Source organism: Photinus pyralis, unplaced genomic scaffold (assembly GCF_008802855.1).
Source record: "Photinus pyralis isolate 1611_PpyrPB1 unplaced genomic scaffold, Ppyr1.3 Ppyr1.4_LG3b, whole genome shotgun sequence".
NCBI classification, from domain to species: Eukaryota; Metazoa; Arthropoda; class Insecta; order Coleoptera; family Lampyridae; genus Photinus; species Photinus pyralis.
Window position 1 is genome coordinate 28,353,077 of NW_022170510.1, and position 21,566 is coordinate 28,374,642.

The 21,566-nt window shown below is 36.4% G+C and overlaps 1 protein-coding gene across 1 annotated transcript; it reads left to right on the forward strand.

Annotated features, from left to right (window-relative positions):
- Positions 1-9,457: 9,457 nt before the first annotated feature.
- On the forward strand, positions 9,458-10,612 carry LOC116167483 (fork head domain-containing protein FD4-like). Its single transcript, XM_031482865.1, has one exon. The coding sequence runs from the start codon at positions 9,523-9,525 to the stop codon at positions 10,273-10,275; it is 753 nt and encodes a 250-aa protein (XP_031338725.1). The 5' UTR covers positions 9,458-9,522; the 3' UTR covers positions 10,276-10,612.
- The last annotated feature ends 10,954 nt before the right edge of the window (positions 10,613-21,566 follow it).

The window sequence follows — 21,566 nt, forward strand, 5'->3', positions numbered from 1 at the left end:
TACTCTGGCAGGACACGGTTTTTAGTATTGGAAATACTGTAGCGTTTGACCCTTTTTTGTTGCGCCCTCGTTCTTTATCTTAACGCGCTCCATTTTCTTGCATTTTAGTTGTTCTCTTTGATTATGAATGATTTTCTTACAAGACCTCATTACGCGTATTCAACTAGATTTGATGCTATTGGAAACATTAAAGTTAAACACAGAACAACTCAGAAAAAGAACGATTTTTCAGACTGTCAGAATTTATATAGTATAATCAAAGGTATTATAAAGCAATAATATCTTATTCAACATTACATCGAATAGTAACCTTCGTCCGAACTGTTTACAATCGGCTCTTCTACTGCGTTCGCTTGCGAAGACGCGATCTTCAGCAAGTACCACAACCAAGAGATAATCAGGACGTCAAATATGAAAGCTAAAGGGATGCCCATTTACAGTAGATACATTGAAAACTATAGAAAATAACATACCCATAAGGGCTTGAATCCAGTCAGACTCCAAACTTGCGAAGTAAACGTTCCACTGACATACTGCTAAAAAATACCAACATTCAATGAATTTGGTCGTTAAAGGTGCGTACCAATTACTATTCCTAATACTTACATGGGTTATACATTGTTAATTAATTCTGTAACGTTATTCAGAGGGACAGACAGTATTTATTTATGCGTTATTTGACAGATGTCTACATGACACTTGATTACTAATAGTGCGGGGGGTTATAGGTTTCAACTTTGCATTTTGTGATAACTTTATGAAACCTTCAGAGGATGTTCTAGACACCCTAAGGTTCAATTTCAGCTATGCCGCCACCCCCGCAACTCCGGACGGCACTTGCTATAGCGGGTTTCTTAAGCGCAAGGTAGCATTTCAATACCCGCCCATAAAATGGGTCAAAAATGTATGTCCAGGGTTTGTTTTGTACTTTTTTACATCTAGGAAGGTTGAAGGGATTTGTCAAATACCCAGGGAGAACTAATGTAGGGTATTTTATGTGGTTTACCCATTTTTAAGGCGATTTTAACAGTGCGGGCAGTAAAATCGTGACGGAGACTTCTTTAGGCTGCTCTATTGGCACTAAAATTATTGAACCCTATCTTGAGAACACTCGCCTCCGCAGTCGCACAATTCGGTGCAGGCAAAGAGTAAAGAACGTAGCAGGTCATATCGGACTTGACAAAGCTGCATCTTTGTGCGTACAACCTTTCTTACATCCACATTTTACTAAGATTACAAGAGCTTCTTGAACTGGAGGTTTTAAAGTCCAGTCAGGCTCCCATTCTTGATCTTCACTCGAGTTTCTCCAACCCCAATCACATGGATCCGGAAGTTGCTGTTGCGCCACGAGGCATTGTCCCCATACATGTTCCGCGAAGGTATATAGATTAAGTTTGTTTGTTGAATATGGATTCACTTGTAAATTCATCCCTTCGCCTACTTACCGCCTTGGTACGCAACACGGAGGCAGTGCTGTTTCAAGGCGTGTGATGTGGGTGGAATAGATTCGGATTTTCGTGGTAAATAATGGCCTTCGACATTTATTTACGCCCACGGCAGTACTTGTTCTATCGTAAAGAGCTACCACATACTTTCAATCGATGGTAATGCTTCTTCAATTTGTCTACGTTTCAGAGCAAAATATCCTTAGGAAACCTGAGAGCACGCTTGCTATGCTTCGTATGCCGATTTCTTCCCCTTACCCGAAAACGAGGAGATCGTATCGCACCCAGAGAACGCTTGAAACATTGGTAACGTCTCTGCAGATGCTCGACCTGAAAGAAATGTTAAAAACATTGACAAGAACTTGATCTAATCAGTTGCTAGTGGGGAAGCTGAATTTTCGTTTTTTTATTTAAAAAACCGTAATTTTTGTAAAGTTACATAAATGTAATACCTATTTGATACATTTTGATCGGTACTACCACAGACCATCAACGGTACTACCAATGTAAACGATTCACCGTTGAATCTACTTTGGTTTAATGAAGATGATACAGCATCTAATTCACGATCTGGAACTTCTTCTTCCAAACGACGCGTGATGGCGAAATACCTACTGCTTGGGTATTTTATTTAATACACCAAAAATGTATAATTTAACAAGTGTTTTTGTTTTCAAACACTCACAAAATTCAAAAAGGTTTATGGAATATTAAAAAAAAACATAAATGACAGGTAATTTTACAACAATATTTGTAAATTACGTAAAAAACATAAATTACTGGTAATTTTACTGTAAAATTACGGTTTTTTTAAAAAAATGGTATAAGTTACATAAATTACATAAAATACCATAAAAAACATAAACAATTGGTAATTTTACACGTAATATTACGCACTTAAAAAATAACGTGTAATTTTACATCACTACCCTCTTCCAACGTACCCTTACGGTGAATTCTGATCGTGAAATCACCCCAAAATTTGGCTACCACCCCATCTAAAAATTAATCTAAAGCCTATTTGTTTTTTGTGACGCTGCATTGCAGATGGGCAGGCGTCACGCCGTCCGGTGTATTACAGTAATTTTGAAAATACCACTTAGGTTTCAATTTCCCTTACTTTGACAAACAAAATGTACGAAAAAAGATACAGAGTTGACCCCAAAACCGAAAAAGCAGCAAAAAGTCATACCAAGCATTAGGAAGTTTCCACAGTTTTAACAATCAATATTCCATAGTAAGATTTTTGTGTTTCCTTATGTATTTACCTATTTATTGTTCCCTCAACAGGCTTGCGCCCAATTACAGAGTGACCCGCATAATGCTTTTTAGAGGTGCCTCTGCAGAAGGTCTTAAGTTGTTCTATACTACTCCGGTATTTACCTTACGAATTAGGAAAACTGCAGGAAAACCTAATAGCCGGCAGAATGCTCGAAACTGGTCTAAGGTAATTCCCATCTCTGCCACAGATGAAAAATTCACCTCAACCCAGGTTCGAACACCCCACCTCCGGATTCTTGCTGAAGTAAAACGAGAGGGTTAATTCCTTTCTGTTTCATTGCTTGTCTTCCCAGCAAGTTTCTTGTTTTAAAAATAGACGCCATATTTTCTTATCAAAATGCCATTGGCTGGATGAATTCGGAAAACATTAGGAATGCATGTCTTTCATGTGGGTGTGATTATTTCAATTTGGGCAATTACTGGAAACTGGAAACGCAGGTACTCAAATTTCACAATTTCGTGAATTGCAATAGTCTGTAAATATTTCATTTTATTGTTTAGACAGGTATTGTAAATTTTAAATTAGTTGCTGTTTAGTCTAACCCTGAAGTACAGGTTCTTATTACTTATCTTTTGTTTATAATACCTACTTGGTGTATCTTTTTACACTGGCGCGTCACGGGAGATAATTATAATAGGTAATGCTTATCATTTCAGCATAATATTACAGTGTACTTAATAAACATATATTATGCTGCACATGATTAAATTTTTTCTCCGATGGATGTTTAAACCACCACCCCCTATTTTTAGTAAATTTTTTTAATTCAAAAAGTTCTTGCTTGGGTTTTTCTGGCCTTTTGGACTACTTTAAGAGACATTATCTTGAAATTGCAATAGGCCACCCATGAATTATCTCTCGGGATGCTGTTTTTGAAGGTAACACACCTTCTACCCTTCATGGTATTCTATAATGAGAGGTTTCATCGAAATGAATTTGTTTCTACAACAAATTGAACGACTCAATGAAAGGAACTGTTTTCTACCAACTACCTTACCCCTTATCAAAATTGGGAGGTTAGAGGGAGGCACAATATGGTACTCTAATGAAAGGTCTCCACAAAAGGAACTAATTTCTACAAAACATAAGCCTCCTCTTCGACCTCTTATCGTGCGCGTGACTCACAAAGAGCGGAAATGTATCCTATTGATGATTGCACAACTTTAAGGGTGAATATCTCGAAAACTGTGTGTTAGAGGAGAGGTAAAATGAATCGTCTGGACAAAACATATCTATTGGTGAGGTCGAAACTAATGTCTCCGAAGAAGGCACTCATAAAGAATAAGTGGAACGCGTGGACGAGACATTTGACTGACGAAGTGAAAACTCGAATATCTCGAAAATGCAGTGTTGGAGGAAGGGAGAGAAAAGGGGTGGATTCTTCTGGAGTTATTTAGCGTAGATTTTGAATGTGTGCAAGGTGGCGCTTAAATGTTTATGTGTAACTAGCTCCGTTGCCATTAATCATCCGCATCGATAAATACAGCAAGCTACCACCTTATAACCCCAATTGTTTACTAAGCTAAATTGTTCCATTGTCTTGATTATTGCTCACCAACTGCCTGAGAAACGACAAGGAGAAGCAAGATAATAATTGTCTCTTGTTGGTACCAGAAGAATGTTCAATCCAGATTTCTGAAAATATTCCTCTATTGATTTTTGGAGAAATTCTTACAAAATCAACAAGGGCGAAATGTAGAATCCAGTCCAGTTAGCGCTGTTGAAGTGTCTGTTTTCACTGATGGGTTTTCTTCATAGGGAGGAATATTTCGGGGATTGATTTGATACTAACCAACGCAGCTGTTATAAAAATAGATACCTACACACATTCCATCTGTCAATCAAAAGCACAATATAGTCGTACAATGCAAACATTTGTTTGAAAAATTCTATAACCCGTAAACGAAACGAAGAAAAGAAACGTGCACTGAAGATTCTGCTTCAAAAATAGTCGGAATATAAAGGTCTTCTGCGATTTCTCTTGGGTCTACTAGCATTTTCTCAAAGGCATAATCATTTCTAGATTTTTCAAGAAATTCACTGGAGCATCTTGCTACAATGGCCACTACGAGCGCATAATTTCCAATTTGTTAGGCGAGTCCTTCTGCTTCAACTTTGGAAACGTTGCCAACACTTCCAGTCAACTTGCTGTTTTCACCAACGGACCAATCCTACTCGCCCATCTTATGTCGCTCAGAAGTTTGAGCGTTATGGAATAGCAAATGGTGCAGGAACACTTCCCAACGTTGATAAGGAGAAAAAAACGTACAGATACTCAACTGGCGATCGCCCTTCGTGCATTGGCTTCGCGTAGTAGAGTCGGTCCTGCCTTGATCCATCGGTAAATTGATGATGATGAATCTAAGACATTGCATCTTTAATAGATTTCATGTTTCGTCACTACAACCCATGCCTGTGCTTAACCAATGTTTATAAATCACGACGCAACGGCCTGATGATGGACTGGATCCGAAATCGATTGCCTAAAAGGAAGAAATGAATATCAGCCTGTTTTATCTGAGTATAACTTACTCCATACTTATCTCTCTAAACATTTTTTTTTTATTTCTGTAAGATACAAATTTGCCGCCCCCTAAAATCTGCCGCCCTAGGCTCTAGCCTACTCAGCCTGCTGGCAAATCCGCCACCAAGCATACTAATTCAAAATTCACTAGAAGTTGAAAAGAAATTAACATTCCTTCAAAGATATACGCCCAAGAACAGTTGTCTCAAATTAATACCCATATCCAATTTGAGTCTAATTTTGCGGAGACTTAAAAAATCAATAAGAACTTTGATATAAAGAACTTCTATTTACCAATCAGGAACTTATACGCACTAGTGCCATATACGTGTCAATTGGCACAGTTTGTCGTTAAACTGCCTGTACCGTCCTGAATATTTTTCTTGCAGATAGGGTACTAATAACAAGGACAGATTCAACTAAAATTGAAGCTTCAAATATTTTCGGTTGTAGGTACATTATCACATCGTGTTTGAAATATCTGAGTATGTACCTAAACAGGGATGTAATCACAAATTGCCCTTAGTTTCCAGTATGGAATCCATTGGTGAAGATGAAAAAGACAGTTTTTAATATTAACTTTTCGTATTATACCAATACTGAAAACGTCCACTTCCAATTTGTGAGCACCCTGTAAGTGTTTTGAGCCAACGAGGCATAAATCCCATTTAATCAAATCCTGAACATTATTGGTCTGTCCCGCTTGCGATTTAAAAGGCAAATTAATTCTGTGAAAGTAAAAAAAAATTTCTGAAGAAAGGCCACATAAATCAAAAAAATTCGTTAAGCCGCTTGTGAGCAAGAGGCGAAGAATGCGTTTGCAAATTTTTGTTTTCGATTTTAATATCCCTTGTAGACACTACAAGCATGAAATAAATTTTAATTTTTGATCGAATGACACTACCAAGTCTGCAAGTGGCGTAGTTCCGGAGCTTTTGTGACTCAGATAGACAGGCAGGCAGACAGACAGACAGACAGACATTTAAGGAGTGCATAAGTGCACTTTTTATTTTTTGAAAGTGAAAGTGCACTAAAAATTGTTTGGTTTAGGAATATGGTGATGGCAAATTAAATGAACCTAGGTATAATTTTAATTTGGCATATAATTAGATAAAAAATTGATTAGAATTGAGTTTAGCTGCAACGGCTTCGTAGAATAGGCAACTCTTATGTATAGTACACAAAGCTGGGCAGTATTCGATTTTGTAAATACTTTTTAGTATTCAAATCCTTTAAAGTATTCATATACTTTGTAATTAAATACTTTTATGGAAGCAGTATTTGTATTTGTAACTCAAATACTTTCACAAATATTTAGTATTAGAATACTTCGCAAAGTATTTGGATACTTCGTAAAATATTCGAATACTTCGCATAGTATTTGAATACTTAACCTTCCTTTTTTACCAAATGTCGACTACACAGAATTTCTTGGGAAAACACTTTTTCTTATTCATTTTGGTGCGTAGAATCCAAAACAATTCGTACTTTTTCGTTTAGAATTCTCAATCTTCTCTCACCGGCATTGTAGCTCAGTGGTATAGAGCGTTGGGGTATAAATCCGGAGGTCGGGTGTTCGAACCTGGTTTGAGGTGAATTTTTCATCTGTGGCAGAGATGGGAATTTCCTTAGATCAGTTTCGAGCGTTCTGCCGGCTACTCCGAATAAGGTTTTCCTGCAGTTTTCCTAATTCGTAAGGTAAATACCGGAGTAGTATAGAATAACTTAAGACCTTCTGCAGGGGCACCTCTAAAAAGCATTATGCGAGTTACTCTGTAATTGGGCGTAATCCTGTTGAGGGCCTAGAACAAAAGAGAAATAATAAATAAATAAAAATAAAATAAAAATCTTAAGTTATGGACTAGAGACCAATTTCGAAAGAAAATTTAAAAGGGCTGTAACTTTTGATGTAGTAGCCCAATCTTAGAACTGTTTGAAATTATGGATTCTACAGGCCACATTCTATAAGAAATTTTTTTTTCGGGTCTCAAAAAAGGCAGTGTATAACCTTCCTTTTTTTTTTACCAAAAATTGACTACACCAAAATTTCTCGGGAAAACACTTTTGCTTATTAATTTTGGTGCGTAGAATCCAAAACAATTCGTACTTTTTCGATTAGACTTCTCAATCAAAAGTTATGGACTGAGAAACCAATTTCGAAAGAAAATTCAAAGGGCTGTAACTTTTGAACTAGAGTCCAATCTTGGAACTGTTTCAAATTTAGGATTCTACAGGCCACATTCTATAAGAAAATTTTTTTCCGGGTCAATCTGAGACAATTTTTTTTTCGGGCCTCAAAAAAAGGCAGTGTATAAACCTTCCTTTTTTACCAAAAATCGACTACACCAAAATTTCTCGGGAAAACACTTTTTCTTATTAATTTTGGTGCGTAGAATCCAAAACAATTAGTACTTTTTCGATTAGACCTCTCAATAAAAAGTTATGGACAAAAAAACAAATTTCGAAAAAAATACTTTGAAAAGTATTCGAATACTTTTTATAGTATTCGAATACCTTTGATAGTATTAGAATACTTTTGAAAGTATTCGAATACATTCTAAAGTATTTGAATACTTATTTTTTAAAGTATTTGAATACTTTTCAATGTATCTGTATCTAGTATTCGCTTGTGCTGGATGTAAAAGTATTAAAATACCTTTGATTTGTGTAAAGTACTTACAATTTAGTATTCAAATACTTTTTGAAAGTATTCTGCCCAGCTCTGATAGTACATACCTACCCCTAGTACTTATACACTCACATTATCAGAAATCTTCATCTACAATCAATGAAAATTCCTCGGAAAATTCTGTTTAAAGATCCCAGAGAGTAAGTAAATCTAAATTACCTGAATTTGTGCGTAGTTTTCTTTCGCTTACGGTTAAAGTATAACCAGTACCTACACAATAGTCAAACAACCAATAAGTAAAATAAAAGTACTAAAAGAATTGTTGGTAGGTACTAGATTTCCAGTAGGTACTTAAATCCGGCCCACAGAAAACCAAAGTCTACCCCAAAGAATTTTGCCGAATACGTCTTGATTAATTACTCGTAGTTGTTTAAAAGATGCAAGGCTTTTACTGCGGACGCCTATCTTAACATTAATTATTTTTTTTAAACATGCTACTGTTTTTGAAATTCCTCTTCGGATAAGGAAACAAAAAATCAAATATTTCGAGTTTTTAAACATGAAATAAATACATTTTTAAAAGAAAGATAGAAAATGGATTCATAGATAATTCTATACCTACTATAAGCTGTGCCAAAAATTTAAGCTAAATCGGCAAGTGTATGGCTAACTGAAAATTTTAAATCCAATTTTTTTTTACTGTAAATCAGTGGACAAATTCAGGGAGTATTATATTCGGTATAATATCCGCTACTTTATAAAAAAAATTGAAAAGCAAATAGACAGGACCCTTATAGGCACATAATGGGTCAGTATCCCAGCTTTTTTCCCGACACTTCTACTATACTGCTGCATTGGAATTTAATGAGATATACCGGAACATTACATAAGGAAACAACAGGGTATAGTTATACAGACTGGAGCGACAGAGCCACATATCGTAATTACTGAAGGCAGACGCATATTCAATTATATATAGGCATAAACGAAGTGAAAATTAAAAAAAAACAATCCGTTTGATACTACCATCTATAAATGGGATAGCGATGATAAAGGTTGCCACACACATCTCTGAGATATCCATTATAGGTACATACAAATGAACGTTGCAGTAATAGGTGCCTAGTAATTCGCTAAGGGTTAGTTTAGGATGTTCAATTTTCTTAGGTATAATACGAGGTTGAATCGATTTTGAATAGTAGGTACAGAGTGTGGCATAATTAAATTCCTTAATTAGATTGCCTAATTTATTTGTTCTTTTTTTTTACTGTACGCCAGATATCTCGAAGAAAATTGATTACAGAATCTGCAAATGAATACAGTCAGGTAGCTCTTCTAATTATACGGCTAGAGATGTACTGATAAACACCTGCTATTATCTCATTAGAATATGGTACCTCCACAGGTAGACCGAAGGCGGTCTCTTTTAAGAGGCGGTTTGAAAGGCGCGTTCATGGGCCATTGTGAGGGTGTAACCAATGAAATACGGCGGCGAAAACAAGAATTTCGCAGGGGTCTCTACAAGCCCCAGTTTAACTCTGTTTATCGACTCTGTTGGATGTTTGTAGTGACTTGAAACTAATTCTAGCAGCTGTTGATTGGTGTGCGACATTTTAGTGACAGTGTGCGCCGAAAATAAGACATGCCAAGACCTTCTCGTGAAACTTATGGCGATCAGAAACCTCCTTACTCTTATATATCATTAACGGCAATGGCAATTTGGAGTTCACCCGAAAAAATGCTACCTTTGTCGGAAATTTACCGGTTCATTACCGATAATTTTCCGTACTATCGCCGTAATACGCAACGATGGCAAAATTCGCTACGACATAACTTGTCCTTTAACGATTGTTTCATTAAGATACCGCGTCGACCCGATCGCCCAGGAAAGGGTGCTTATTGGGCTTTACATCCGGCAGCTTTCGATATGTTTGAAAATGGCAGTCTTTTACGGCGCCGGAAACGGTTTAAGTTAATGAAGAGTGATAAAGAACTGTTAGATAACGAATTAGCCGCTTTAGCGAATATAAATAGGTTCTTCTTTGCGCCGGCGGAAACTCAATCTGAAGGTATTCCCTCAAACGCGCAAGTTTCAAGAGTACCATCACCTTCGTTAAATACAAGTGAACCTGTGTTAACAAACATTAGGCCGAAGAGGTCATTTACCATCGAAAGCTTGATATCGCCAGATAAACCATCGGAAGAAGACCCCAAGCAGCAACCATTTTCGTCGACAACCACACACATGCAATGGACGTTCCCACCATACTGCGAAATGGGCTTAAAACCACCGATTTTGTTCCCCAACAATTCCTATTACCATCAACAGTACCATCTACCACCGCCCGCAGATGAACTTCTTCGAGTGCCTCGATTTATCTTACCTTCCATGTGATCCCATTCATATGATTCATATGATCAATTCGTAAGTCTGATTATAATTTATGAGTAGGGTAGGTATGCTAGTGATACATCTGTGCTGATGCAACTTTGTGCCACTTAGATTTAACCTTAGCTTCTTTTCTTCTTGTATACCTAATCAATATTGCACCCCAAGATCTTGGGAAGCGTCGGCACACATCCAGTATGCTCAGTATGTGCAATAAAATTGTCTAAACAATATTATTATCTGCAATTTTGTGAACCCTAACTTTAATTCTTTAATATTTGATACAGTATCGTTTGCTATTACCGAAAGTAATTATAGGTGTACGTAAAGGTCAAAACGTTTAAAGGCCATTAATTATTTTTTGTCGTGTAAAGTCATAACGACCTGAAAAGTCGATTACAAATTATATCACTGTATCCTATTAATTTTCATTAATTTCAATTACCATAAAATTTATATCGTGCGGTAGTAGGTAGAATAATTAAGTACTTAAGTAGATGCAGCTTAAGTATGACTTTTTGTATTTTAACGTTTATTAGACGACTTTTTACCTACTTTGCACGTGATTCGAAGACGATATATTACCTATTTTAATTGTGTTATAATTGATTGTTTCATGTTTCATTTTTGAAACAAGCTTATGGAGCCCTAGGGGATGTACTTGTGGTGTGTATGTTTTTCAAGCTTTTACAGGTCAGTGAGCAATCCTGAGTAAATAAATTAATATCTACAGTTAATTAAAATAATTAAAAATCATGAAAGATTGGATAGACCCAGGGTTCCACCTTTACTGTAGGTACACGAAAACCAATAAGAACATATTAAAAAAACATTACGGGGGAATTTGTACTAAAATAATAGTTGGGCCCACTTGATTATGCAAGTAAAATTTTTTAATAATTAAATGTCTTTCTAAACTTATTGGCGTCACCGGTAGGCGGTCGCGTCAAAACAGCGGAGGACTATAGACCAGTCAATACAATATAGATATGCTAACCCACTTTGAGATCAAAGAAAATATACAATACAGCTAACCCACTGTTGATTCAGTCAGATGAATTTTTCTGAGTAGTTTGGTCGGGGGCCCACCTGACGCCTAATTTTTAATATACGTATAAGTAAGCCCCGGACGCCACTGATTTGTTAATTAATATCGACTTCACATTGTGCGTATACCTAGAGCTGTACAGATACCTTTAGAAAAGGACTTTTTTTTAAACCCTGAAGTCTGAAAAAGGATTTTTGAGTAAAATCGGAATTAAAAATATTTTACAAAATATGTAGCCAAAACGTCCTGGCCTAGCTACTTCTAACTCCTTTTTTGAAAACAGGTACTATCTAGAAACAATCTTTAAATCCAAAGCCTAAGGCTATATGAAAGAGCTGAAACCTGAAAATTCAAAAACTTTCGAAACCTTTCGGGTTCGAGCCTTTGCACGACTTTAAGCGCTTAAAATTATGTTCTGAACGTATTCTCGCGGATGTAATTAACAAATTAAAAATGGAAGCCATGGCTGATTTTCAAAAACATTACACACAAGGACGGAGCACATATCAAAAAATTTTAGTTAGTATTTTTTCCTTGCTTTTTCGGGATCAAAGACAGCGAGCGATTTAGACAAAGGATAGATTAGATATTTTTCCAAACTATTCGCTTTAAAACATTATAAAAGTACAGCCAGAACCGTCCTATATTTTGAAACCGTCAGTCATATAAAATCATACGTGACTAACAAGGCTAGTAAGTGAGTAGTATTTTAATATAGCAGTCTCACTATAGTTACCCTCTTCCGGTTATATACTAGAAATGCGGGTGCTAGGAGAGGAGTTCCTCCTCTAAATCGTTTAACTGAACCCATTTTATTCCCGTCCTTACGCCCGAGAGCTTGAGCTCTTGGGACTCAGCCCTTTTTTTAAAATACTGCCCAAGGAAAGAATTTTCGATTTTTTTTAAAAATCACATTTTTTTAGGGTAATTTAGACGAATTAATTTTTTTTTGTCTGGAAGAAGTTCAACAAGGAAGATCAATATTTTTGTTAAGAAATATTTAAGAGTCAAGAAAGTGACATAACGGCTTTGTATGTAAACTGATAAACACGCATATTCGTAAGGGTTGTATGTCCTAGGTGGTAGCACAGATGTACCTTCTTTACGTATACCTATCTGTGGTGCTAGCGAGATTCATAAATATGTTCTTTTAGTGGGAGTCGTCACTACTCTTTTATCGCAACAGTAAAAGCCATTAGATGCGTTTGTTCACCAATTCATCCCTCTGCATTTGTTTTATTAGCGTTATGCATGCGAGATTCATATTTAAACACTCATTTAACATACAGTCGTCTTTCTGTTAAGCTGTAAATCATTGTTGCGCCTCACTACGTCAGTCCATTTTTAAATAGCAAACTAATGAGAATTAGCTCTGAAAGTTTATAAGCACAAGGGTTATTCAATCATGCAGTTTTAGGTAAATTGTCTGTTTATAACACCCTCTGTTGTACCAGAAACATGCACTAAGTTTAGTTGTATAAAAAAAATTGGAAAATGCCATTTAGTGAGTGCCGACAGAAGTGGACTCTTCTTTCTCTCTCACGCTTCTTCCCTCCCTTATGTATTATAGCAACCAAAACGCGCGCGCTTGGGTCCGAACCCGCGACAGTGACCATCCGAAAGTGGCTAATGAGACTGTCCTGTTAATCATCCCTTATACTGTTATAAATGCGACAAATACATATAGGTAATGAAAAATCTTAAACTCATTTTATCACTTTGATGTTACTAAAAAAATGTGACTTTGGTCAATTCCCATTGAAATTCGCTTGACGTGACGCGTAGTCGATGAGATGATTTTACTCCCGTGCAAAAACATACGGTGCATACCTAGCGATAAGAAGTAGTGACCTGAAAAGCTTTAAGTAGTACGTACGTACTCTGGATTTTTTGCAATGAGAATTTCCTTACGATGGTAACATCCCTTATGTGTATCCTGAAATGAAATCGATTTTGAGCATAATTTTTGATTGCGTATGTCCCCATTTGAATTTAGGAAATAGTTTTTAACAATAGGATCATGGCTAACGTAATCACAATTTTTGGCATTTATTTCCAAAACTGTCTCGTTACCACATGACAACCGGAACTTTTGCAGCATCACCCGTACCATGATTTACCTGTACCTATTCAAACCGTCTGAGACGGCAGATCTGCTATCAGGGAAAGCTCCAGTTTTTTGATGGGATCCTTTTTGTTTACAAGTTTACAAACGGGTCATATTCGATAGGAACCTACATTCTTGTAATGCTAGATACTCTCGCTTGTATGGATAATTGCTTTTGTAAGGCAGGAAAATCAAAATGAAATAAAAGGCGCTTCTGTTTCTCTTCTGCAAATATAAATGACAAAAGCGTTATTTGCTAGGTCTGGAAAAAAATACCGGTAGGCACAAGATCTTGTCCTATTCTCTTTCAAATGAATCGCCTATCGTAGAAGTCTGTTGTACTAGTCAGTTTTTCGTAAGTGCCTATGTATCAAATTTCATTTAAATGCTTTCCTAAATCAGAAAGTTGGTATTGCGCATGCGCAAAACAAATTTGGTTACTTTTACTTATATTCGTAGTGTTTACATATAAAGTATCGTATATATCTTCGTAAATAAAAAAGTTAGTATTGTACATGCGTTAAACTAAATTTTTTACACTGCGCATGTGCAAAACCAAAAATACCAGTACGCACGACGCACGGCATCTTTGCACCAAGCCCTTTTAAATGAGCGTCATATACTCATATCGCCCAAATCGGTTCAGTCGTGTGGAAATAGTATGTATGACGGACGGACTGACGAACGACCAAGTGCAGTCGGATTTTTCACTTTGAAAGAAATACGCTAAAAACGCACGTTTTTGACCACTTTATTATTGATTTTTCAATACATTTTTTATTGTGCATTTCTAAGGATAGTTTTGCTAACTGCTTCAAGTTGAAGTTTCGCCCACGGTTTCATTCGTAGTAAAACGGCATATCCTGAGCCAGTTTTTGAGGTTTTCGAACAGACAAATGCCGCAGCGATAGGTCTGGCGTAATTGTAATCCACTGCTGCAGCATCAAAACAGCACAATTCTATTGCAATTGGACAAAATCCGTGTAGCTACACAGTTTGAACATTCGGTACCTTTTGGTAAAATAGAGATCATGGTACTCCCACTTGTATTCTGAAATCACGTATCCCTCTCGTTATTGAGGATCATGCATGTGCTTGTGTGACACAATTCGAAAATATATTTCACACAATTCTGTTCTTTTAAAAAAAATCAACTTTGTTATCTATATCTACGTTTTGACGCAACCTGTATATTTTCTCTTTAGTGCAAAAAAATGCACAAGAAAAAATATCAATTTGTTCCATATTTTAGCCGCTGACTGTATAAGAATGCCGTGCCAGTAAAACAAGTACTTACATATTTCTTAATTACCTTCCACTTCTAGAATTTGTGCTCCTGATACAATTAAATATTCTCTATTAGTGATTTTATGCTCTCTCAAATGATTTTACATGGTAATAAATAAGAAATATTTTAGCATTACATATGAAGCACATTCTCGATCGTTCATCTGTGCCCCTAATGACACGATTTTCTATGCTAAACGGAGATTACAACGCCAGCGTCTCAACTCGCTTGCTACTTTAGCGTTAAGTTTTAAGAATAGCGTCGATATTAGGAGAGAAGGACATATTAAGTGTGGATCACTTTTTCGGTTGTTCACCTTTGTTCCTGATGAGACGAGTTTCTAATACCATTGCTAAACCAGTGCCTTGGCGTTAACTTTTGAGGAAGGGGTCTATATTAGGAGGCTTATCAGTAAAACAATTTGTGCTCCTAATACAATTAAATATTTCTTTTTAGTGACCTCCTACTCTCTAAAACGAGATTAGATAAGGATTAAAAAGGAACTATTTTAGCATATTATCAAAGTTCTCGACTTTTTATACCTATGCCCTCCTGATGAACAGATTTTTTGATACTTTTGCTAAACGAAGACTACAGAAATTAGCGTTTCGACGTAGTTAGTATCTTGCCGTGATCCTGATACAGTTAAATCCCTCATACTCTCTAAAATGATATTGGACAGTAATCAATAAGAAGTTATTTCAGAATTGTCCCTTCCATGCTCCTGATATAATTAAATTAATATGCTTTATTAAAGACTTCATGCTCTCAAATTCGATGGCAATCCATAGAAATTATTGTGGCATTAACAATGGGCCACGTTCGCTGTTGTTTATCTGTGCTCCTGATGAAATGATTTCCTGATACTGTTGTAAAACAAAGAATACAAGCCGACAGTGTCAAACAAGTACATATCTCTTAGTTTCGTTCTACTTCTGGAATTTGTGCTTCTGATACAATGAAACACGTTTTGTTAGTGACTCCATGCTCACTCAAATAAGATTCGTAGAAATCAATAAAAGATTATTCCACTATTAATTAAGATCCACGCTCGTCTGTGCTCCTGATGAATGATTTTCTAGTGCGCCAGTGTCTCAAATTTCTTGGAGTTAATTTTTGAGTAATGCGTCGATTTTGGGAGGCTCTGTCAGTACATATATTTCTTAAACTTCTCAGATTTGTGCGCCTGATGCAGTTTTTGTTTTTATTAATGTCCATTCCCACACGATCTGTTGAGCAGCGTATTTTCCACAAAGTGAAAACTCGCTATTGCCTGCACTTTGTCGTCCGTCCGTCCGTTACACGTACTCTTTCTACACCACTCAACCGATTTGGGCGATATTTTTGGGGTTTGCGCATGCGCAGTGTCAAAAATTTGGTGTAGCGCATGTGCAATGCTAACTTTTATTTATGAAGATATTTAAATAAAACTTTGTATGTAAATACTACCAATATAAGTAAAATTAACGACGTTTTCAAAATGTTGTTTTGCGCATGCGCAATGCCAACTTTATTATTTATGAAATTAAAACATAAAAAGCCTGGAAACCAACCCACTCTGATTGCAGAGCTATTAGCGGAGGCCCGCACCCTGGCGAGACTTGTTCTTGGAGAAGGATCATTTTAATATGCTGACACTAAAATATGCACGAGTTAAGCCCTGACGATACATAATAAAAAGTGCCAAAGGGGTGATCATGTAGATTTGACATGGTGCTGGATATGCCCGGTTTAAATTTCATGCAATTCGGTTTATAAATGAACGAGATGCCAAAAATGAAGTCCTCAGATCAGTATTATATTAGCCACTTTAGAGTTCAAAGGCGGATTTCGCCCCTTTAGATATTTTTTTTAAAGGGGAAAACTGTGCAAGTGTTTCATGAATTTTTTTAAATCTCAAAGGAGGATTGACATTGTTTAAAGGGCATCAGAATTTGGAAACTTTTTTGTGCGATCTCGTCGAGAGTAGCCATATTCCGTTTGTCGGTACCCACCTCCGACCTCCCGTTCACCGTTTGCGTTAAAAAAGCACTGTGAATATTGAATCGGATAGGCTCAACTTTTGGAATTACATATTATATGGCTAGAGATATGCCCAGTGTGACTTTAATACAACTCGGCTCATAACTAACGGAGATGTCGAAAGGGCTTTCCTTATTTGTCTCCTACATTGTCAATTCACGAATCTCGATCTACAAATTTGATAAAGAATCTATCTGTAAAATTTCATCGTAATCGGTCCATCCCTTCTCTTGAAATCGAAATTTGTAAATCGGAGTTCGTGAATTGCCAATGTAAGCCAAAAAATACGAAAGGCCCTTTTGGCATCTCCGTTACTTATGAACCGAATTTCAAACTGGGCATAGCTTTAGCGATATAATCTTCAATGCAAAAAGTTGGGCCTAATCGATTCAACATTCACAGTACCTTTTAGTGATCACGGCCGTTTATGGTTTATGGTCTAAACAGACCAGAAAACTATATTATTGTTTTACAATATACATATCAGCGGCGCACCGAAAACTGTTCAGGGGTAGAAAATGAAATGACCCCTAAAAAACAACACTCTGTAGATGCTCACCACCAAAAAATCTGCAAGAGGTATAAAGACAAAAATGTTTAAAAACTCACCTCGTAACACAACTGTAAATGATGAGTAACGGGCAAATATAGACCATAGCAGCTATCAATTAGCGACAATCCGGAGTCCTTAGGTGACTCAGGGGCCGAGATCTCGATAGAACAGACATACAGACAGACACAGACGCCGACGACTTCGTTGAGTTACTCTAAAAACTTAAAAAACACCATCGATAACGAAACGTTTTCGGACCTATGTTTATATGAACTTTTAGTCATAAAATAAGCCAAAGAATTCGCCCCTTCCGTATTTAGATCATATTTAGGAACACTCTGTATATCCACAATTAAAATTACGTACGACATTTCCGTAATTTCGAATTTAATACCGTGTGCGGTAAATTCCTTAGCGTTTGATAATTTTTGAAAAAGCGAAGATACAGGGCGAAGAAATAGAAGTTGTGCGATTCCTTTGATTGATTATTTTGTTTGTTTTTTTCTATCAGGTTTGTTAAGATTTATTGACGTTTGGCTATTTTATTTTATTTATATTTTACGCTAGGCCAGTGGTTTTTGAAAAAGTCTGGGAGTGGGTGAGGGGAAGATTGGATGTAATTTTTAGTCATAAATTGTTATTATTTGAACAATGCTTTTCCCTGTATCTTCACAACGAAGCACTTTTTCAAAAATCATCAAAGGATGCTTAGAATAGACCAGAACAGCATGTTTAACAACCCCGTATAGTGTCTCAAAAGCTCAAGAGGAAATTTTCAGCGGTATTTCCTTCGTTAGAGGACTAAATTGATACAAGTACCTATTCTAATGCACCGGTACGCCCTCGGCTCAGTTTGTTTAATTTATATTTAATAAGCGCGGGTCTCAAATTGAAAGGTTTTTAATAGGAAAATGATACCGCTATATTGTTATTCCTCTTGGGTATTGATTGATTAAATAATTACTTGGCACATAACATTTGACGGATCGAATACCATAATTTGCTATGTATACGCATTAAAACGGAAGAGGTGCGAATGTAAGTTTTGACTGAAAAAAGGTTTACACGCCAGATATAAATAGGTAGATAGAATATAATTAAAGCTTTAGATAAGAATCGTTGAATACAAAAAAAAAAGTTTCAGGCGTTTTCAAGCAACGTTCTTCCCTTACTTTGTTTAAATGTGATTCGTAGGTTACTTCCTAATTATATTCGTTTTGTGAAGAAAAGAGCGCACACGTAATTTAATATTTACGGATCAGCTCGCCTAAACTCCACCATTTTTTGTTCTTGCAATAAAAAAGTACTTGGTACCGCAAATATCAACTAAAAATGTATTTTAGATCTTGTTTATCTGTTATTAAAGGTTCGCCGATGTTTTTGAAACTGAATTTTTTGTTGACGTCTGGCGTATTTTGTTAAACTTGAATAATACTAATGACTTCAGTCACATTTACAACTTTTTGCCTTACAAGTCAACTGTAGTCGGTTACTAACCTTATCTTGTAGATTTTTAAGCTTTATTTATTGCATTTTAACACATCTTGCATTTTTTACTTGTGTTCAATGCTAACCCTTTGTTTTTATACCTTATGTAACCATCTTCTCAGTCTACTTTTTCATGTCATTTTTATGGTAGCAAAAACTTCAGCCTCCCATTGAACGAGAAATGATGCTAATATATTTATAATTAATCTCTACACCTGCATTTGGGTATGGGGAGATCTTGGTGCGATAAATTTGTCACAATATTTTGTCCAACTAGCAGTTACCCTCAAGAAGCGTTTGTGAGAACTAGGGTGCAAAATTAAATATGCAAAGGTAATAATGGTAACCGAACCATACGTTTGGAATAATTTTCTTAATACATTACATTACCAGTTTATTTTCTAACTCTTTTGAGGATGTGGAATGGATATGCCCAGAACTGTGTCTAGTAGCTTCCTTCCTGACATTATTTTGGAATTCACCGAATTCATTTGGAATTCTGAGCCTTTTTTTACATGCTATAGTTCAAGTTGTGACTTACTTTATATTGATTTTGACCATTACCTGGAATGAATTCAACATTTTCGAAGTGAGTATTTCATATAGCGCGGTATGATTGTAGGTATGTTTTGCACGGGACTAAATTCTCATCCGTCGCAAGACGATTCCAATATTCATCTCATCATCCGAGACGCTATGCGGTATAGCGATCCTTTTAACCGCATTTGAACGGAAATATCGTATTCAAATCGTCGATGTCTTTTTTTAATTGACCAATATACACATTTAAAGCGCAATTTCGTGCACTTTTTACCATTCCGAACAAAGCCAAAGCAAAATGACACCTTCGAGAGGGAATCGCGGGGCAAACCACTATAAAAATCTGGTGTACAACCTCTTGTAATTCTAGAACTCTTTTGGAATTCATGGAATGCTGGAATTGTTTTGGAATTCTAGGTCTTTTTAAAAGCTATAGTTCAAGTTGTGGCTTACTTTGTACTGATTTTTATATAAATGCGAGCGGCGCAGCTTTGTTCTCGCGTTGAGTCAAAAGATGGCCTTTAATATTTAAATATTTCACAAAAATAATTCCTTGAAGTTTTTATCAATCAAAAGTTTCAGAGGTAGCGCGGTGAGGCGGCGCAGCTGCCGATGCTGAAGATATTGTGTTCACGTGTTGAGTAAAACAATGCTATCAATTTCTAAACAGATTCAATAGAATTGATTTTAGAAGCTTACCTATGTTCTTTCGGCTTGTAAACTGTAATTTGAGGCATAAAATTCAGAATACCAACTAATAGTGAGAGTCTTAAAGTTCTTAAAGAAGTAGGGAAGAATTAAGAGGTTTAATTGAGATCCAAGTCGTCCACTTTTTGGATGAAAATTTCTTTCACGAAGGTCTCTTACTTCTTATCACTCGGTATGACTATGCTTTCCACGGGACTCAGTCGTAACAATACCGTTCAAGTATAATATATGTACTCATCGACCTCCTAGCGTGTTCATAATTTTGCGGTGTCTGTCCGTCTGTCCGTTAGCACGATATCTCGAAAATGAACGGACCAATTACGATGAAATTTTGCAGATAGATTCTTTACCAAATTTGTAGATCAGAGTTCGAAAATTGGCAGGGTAAACAATAAAGAAGGCTCTTTTGACATCTCCGTTTGTTATGAACCTAATTACATGAAATTCAAAATGAGCAATGCCAAGCTATAGGCCATACCCAGGAGCTCGTTTGCTATATTTGTTTAATTTATTTCTATAATACATCACGGCAAAAAGAAAGGTACGAAGGAGTGTGAGAGAGAAAGGAGCAGTCACTTCTGTCGAGACCATAATATGTAGGCCACATAAATAAATGTAAATTATGTATAACAGATTCCTATTGAAAATATTAATATTAACTTAAAATTCTCACTGGAATTCAATGGCATTATTTTGCAGTTTTGGTCAGTGGTTTATCCCTGGGAGAATGACATTTGCCAACCTAATATACAGAGTGAGTTAGGGTTAATCGTTCAAAATCGATTGGTTTAGATTTTCCACTCACCTCACAAAAGGAATTGTATATTTTTAAGTCAAAATCATCTGTTAACAGTACAAGTAATTTATAATATATGTATAAGTAATATCAAAAGGGGTAGGAATTTCGTCCATTTAACCATACAATTCCTCCCGTACTAGGTGGGTTCAAAAAGTATCAACCTTTTGGTCCGAAACTTCCATCCCCTTCAAAGTAGTCTCCTTGGTGACACACACACACACTTCTCCTAGCGCTTCCCATTTTTGCAAACACGCTTGGAACGCAGTTTCTGGAATGGCGTTCAGCCGTGCCGTCGCATTCCGCCTGATGGTCTCCTCCACATTCCCACCAAAGTCTCCCACGCTCCACGGGAAAATTTAAGGTTGGATACTTTTTTAACACAGTGGTATACCATACCAAGCCGTTTTTCGTGGTTCTAAGGCAATGTGGTTTGCAGTTTCCCGATGGCAATCGCATTTTGCTCAAACCACTCGAAACATTTTGGAAAATTTTTTCTTAGGGCAATAATGGGCGACCTATCAATTGTGAGATTAATGATTGGTCACTTTGCAGCATATCCGAACGCGGGATTTTTCGAGATGAAACGATTCTACTTCGGAACATCATCAGGATTAGAATTTCTTTAATGATTCAAAAAAATTACTCGAATTCAAGATTCGAGAATCCAAGCAAGGTGTCTGTGATCCGAGTCATAACTGAGGATTCGCCCGAGTGCTGCTTTCTAGCGTTGAAATCTCGTGTACT

Coding starts and splice junctions, on each gene's coding strand:
- LOC116167483 (XM_031482865.1), top strand. CDS start 9,523: ATGCCAAGACCTTCTCGTGAAACTTATGGCGATCAGAAACCTCCTTAC.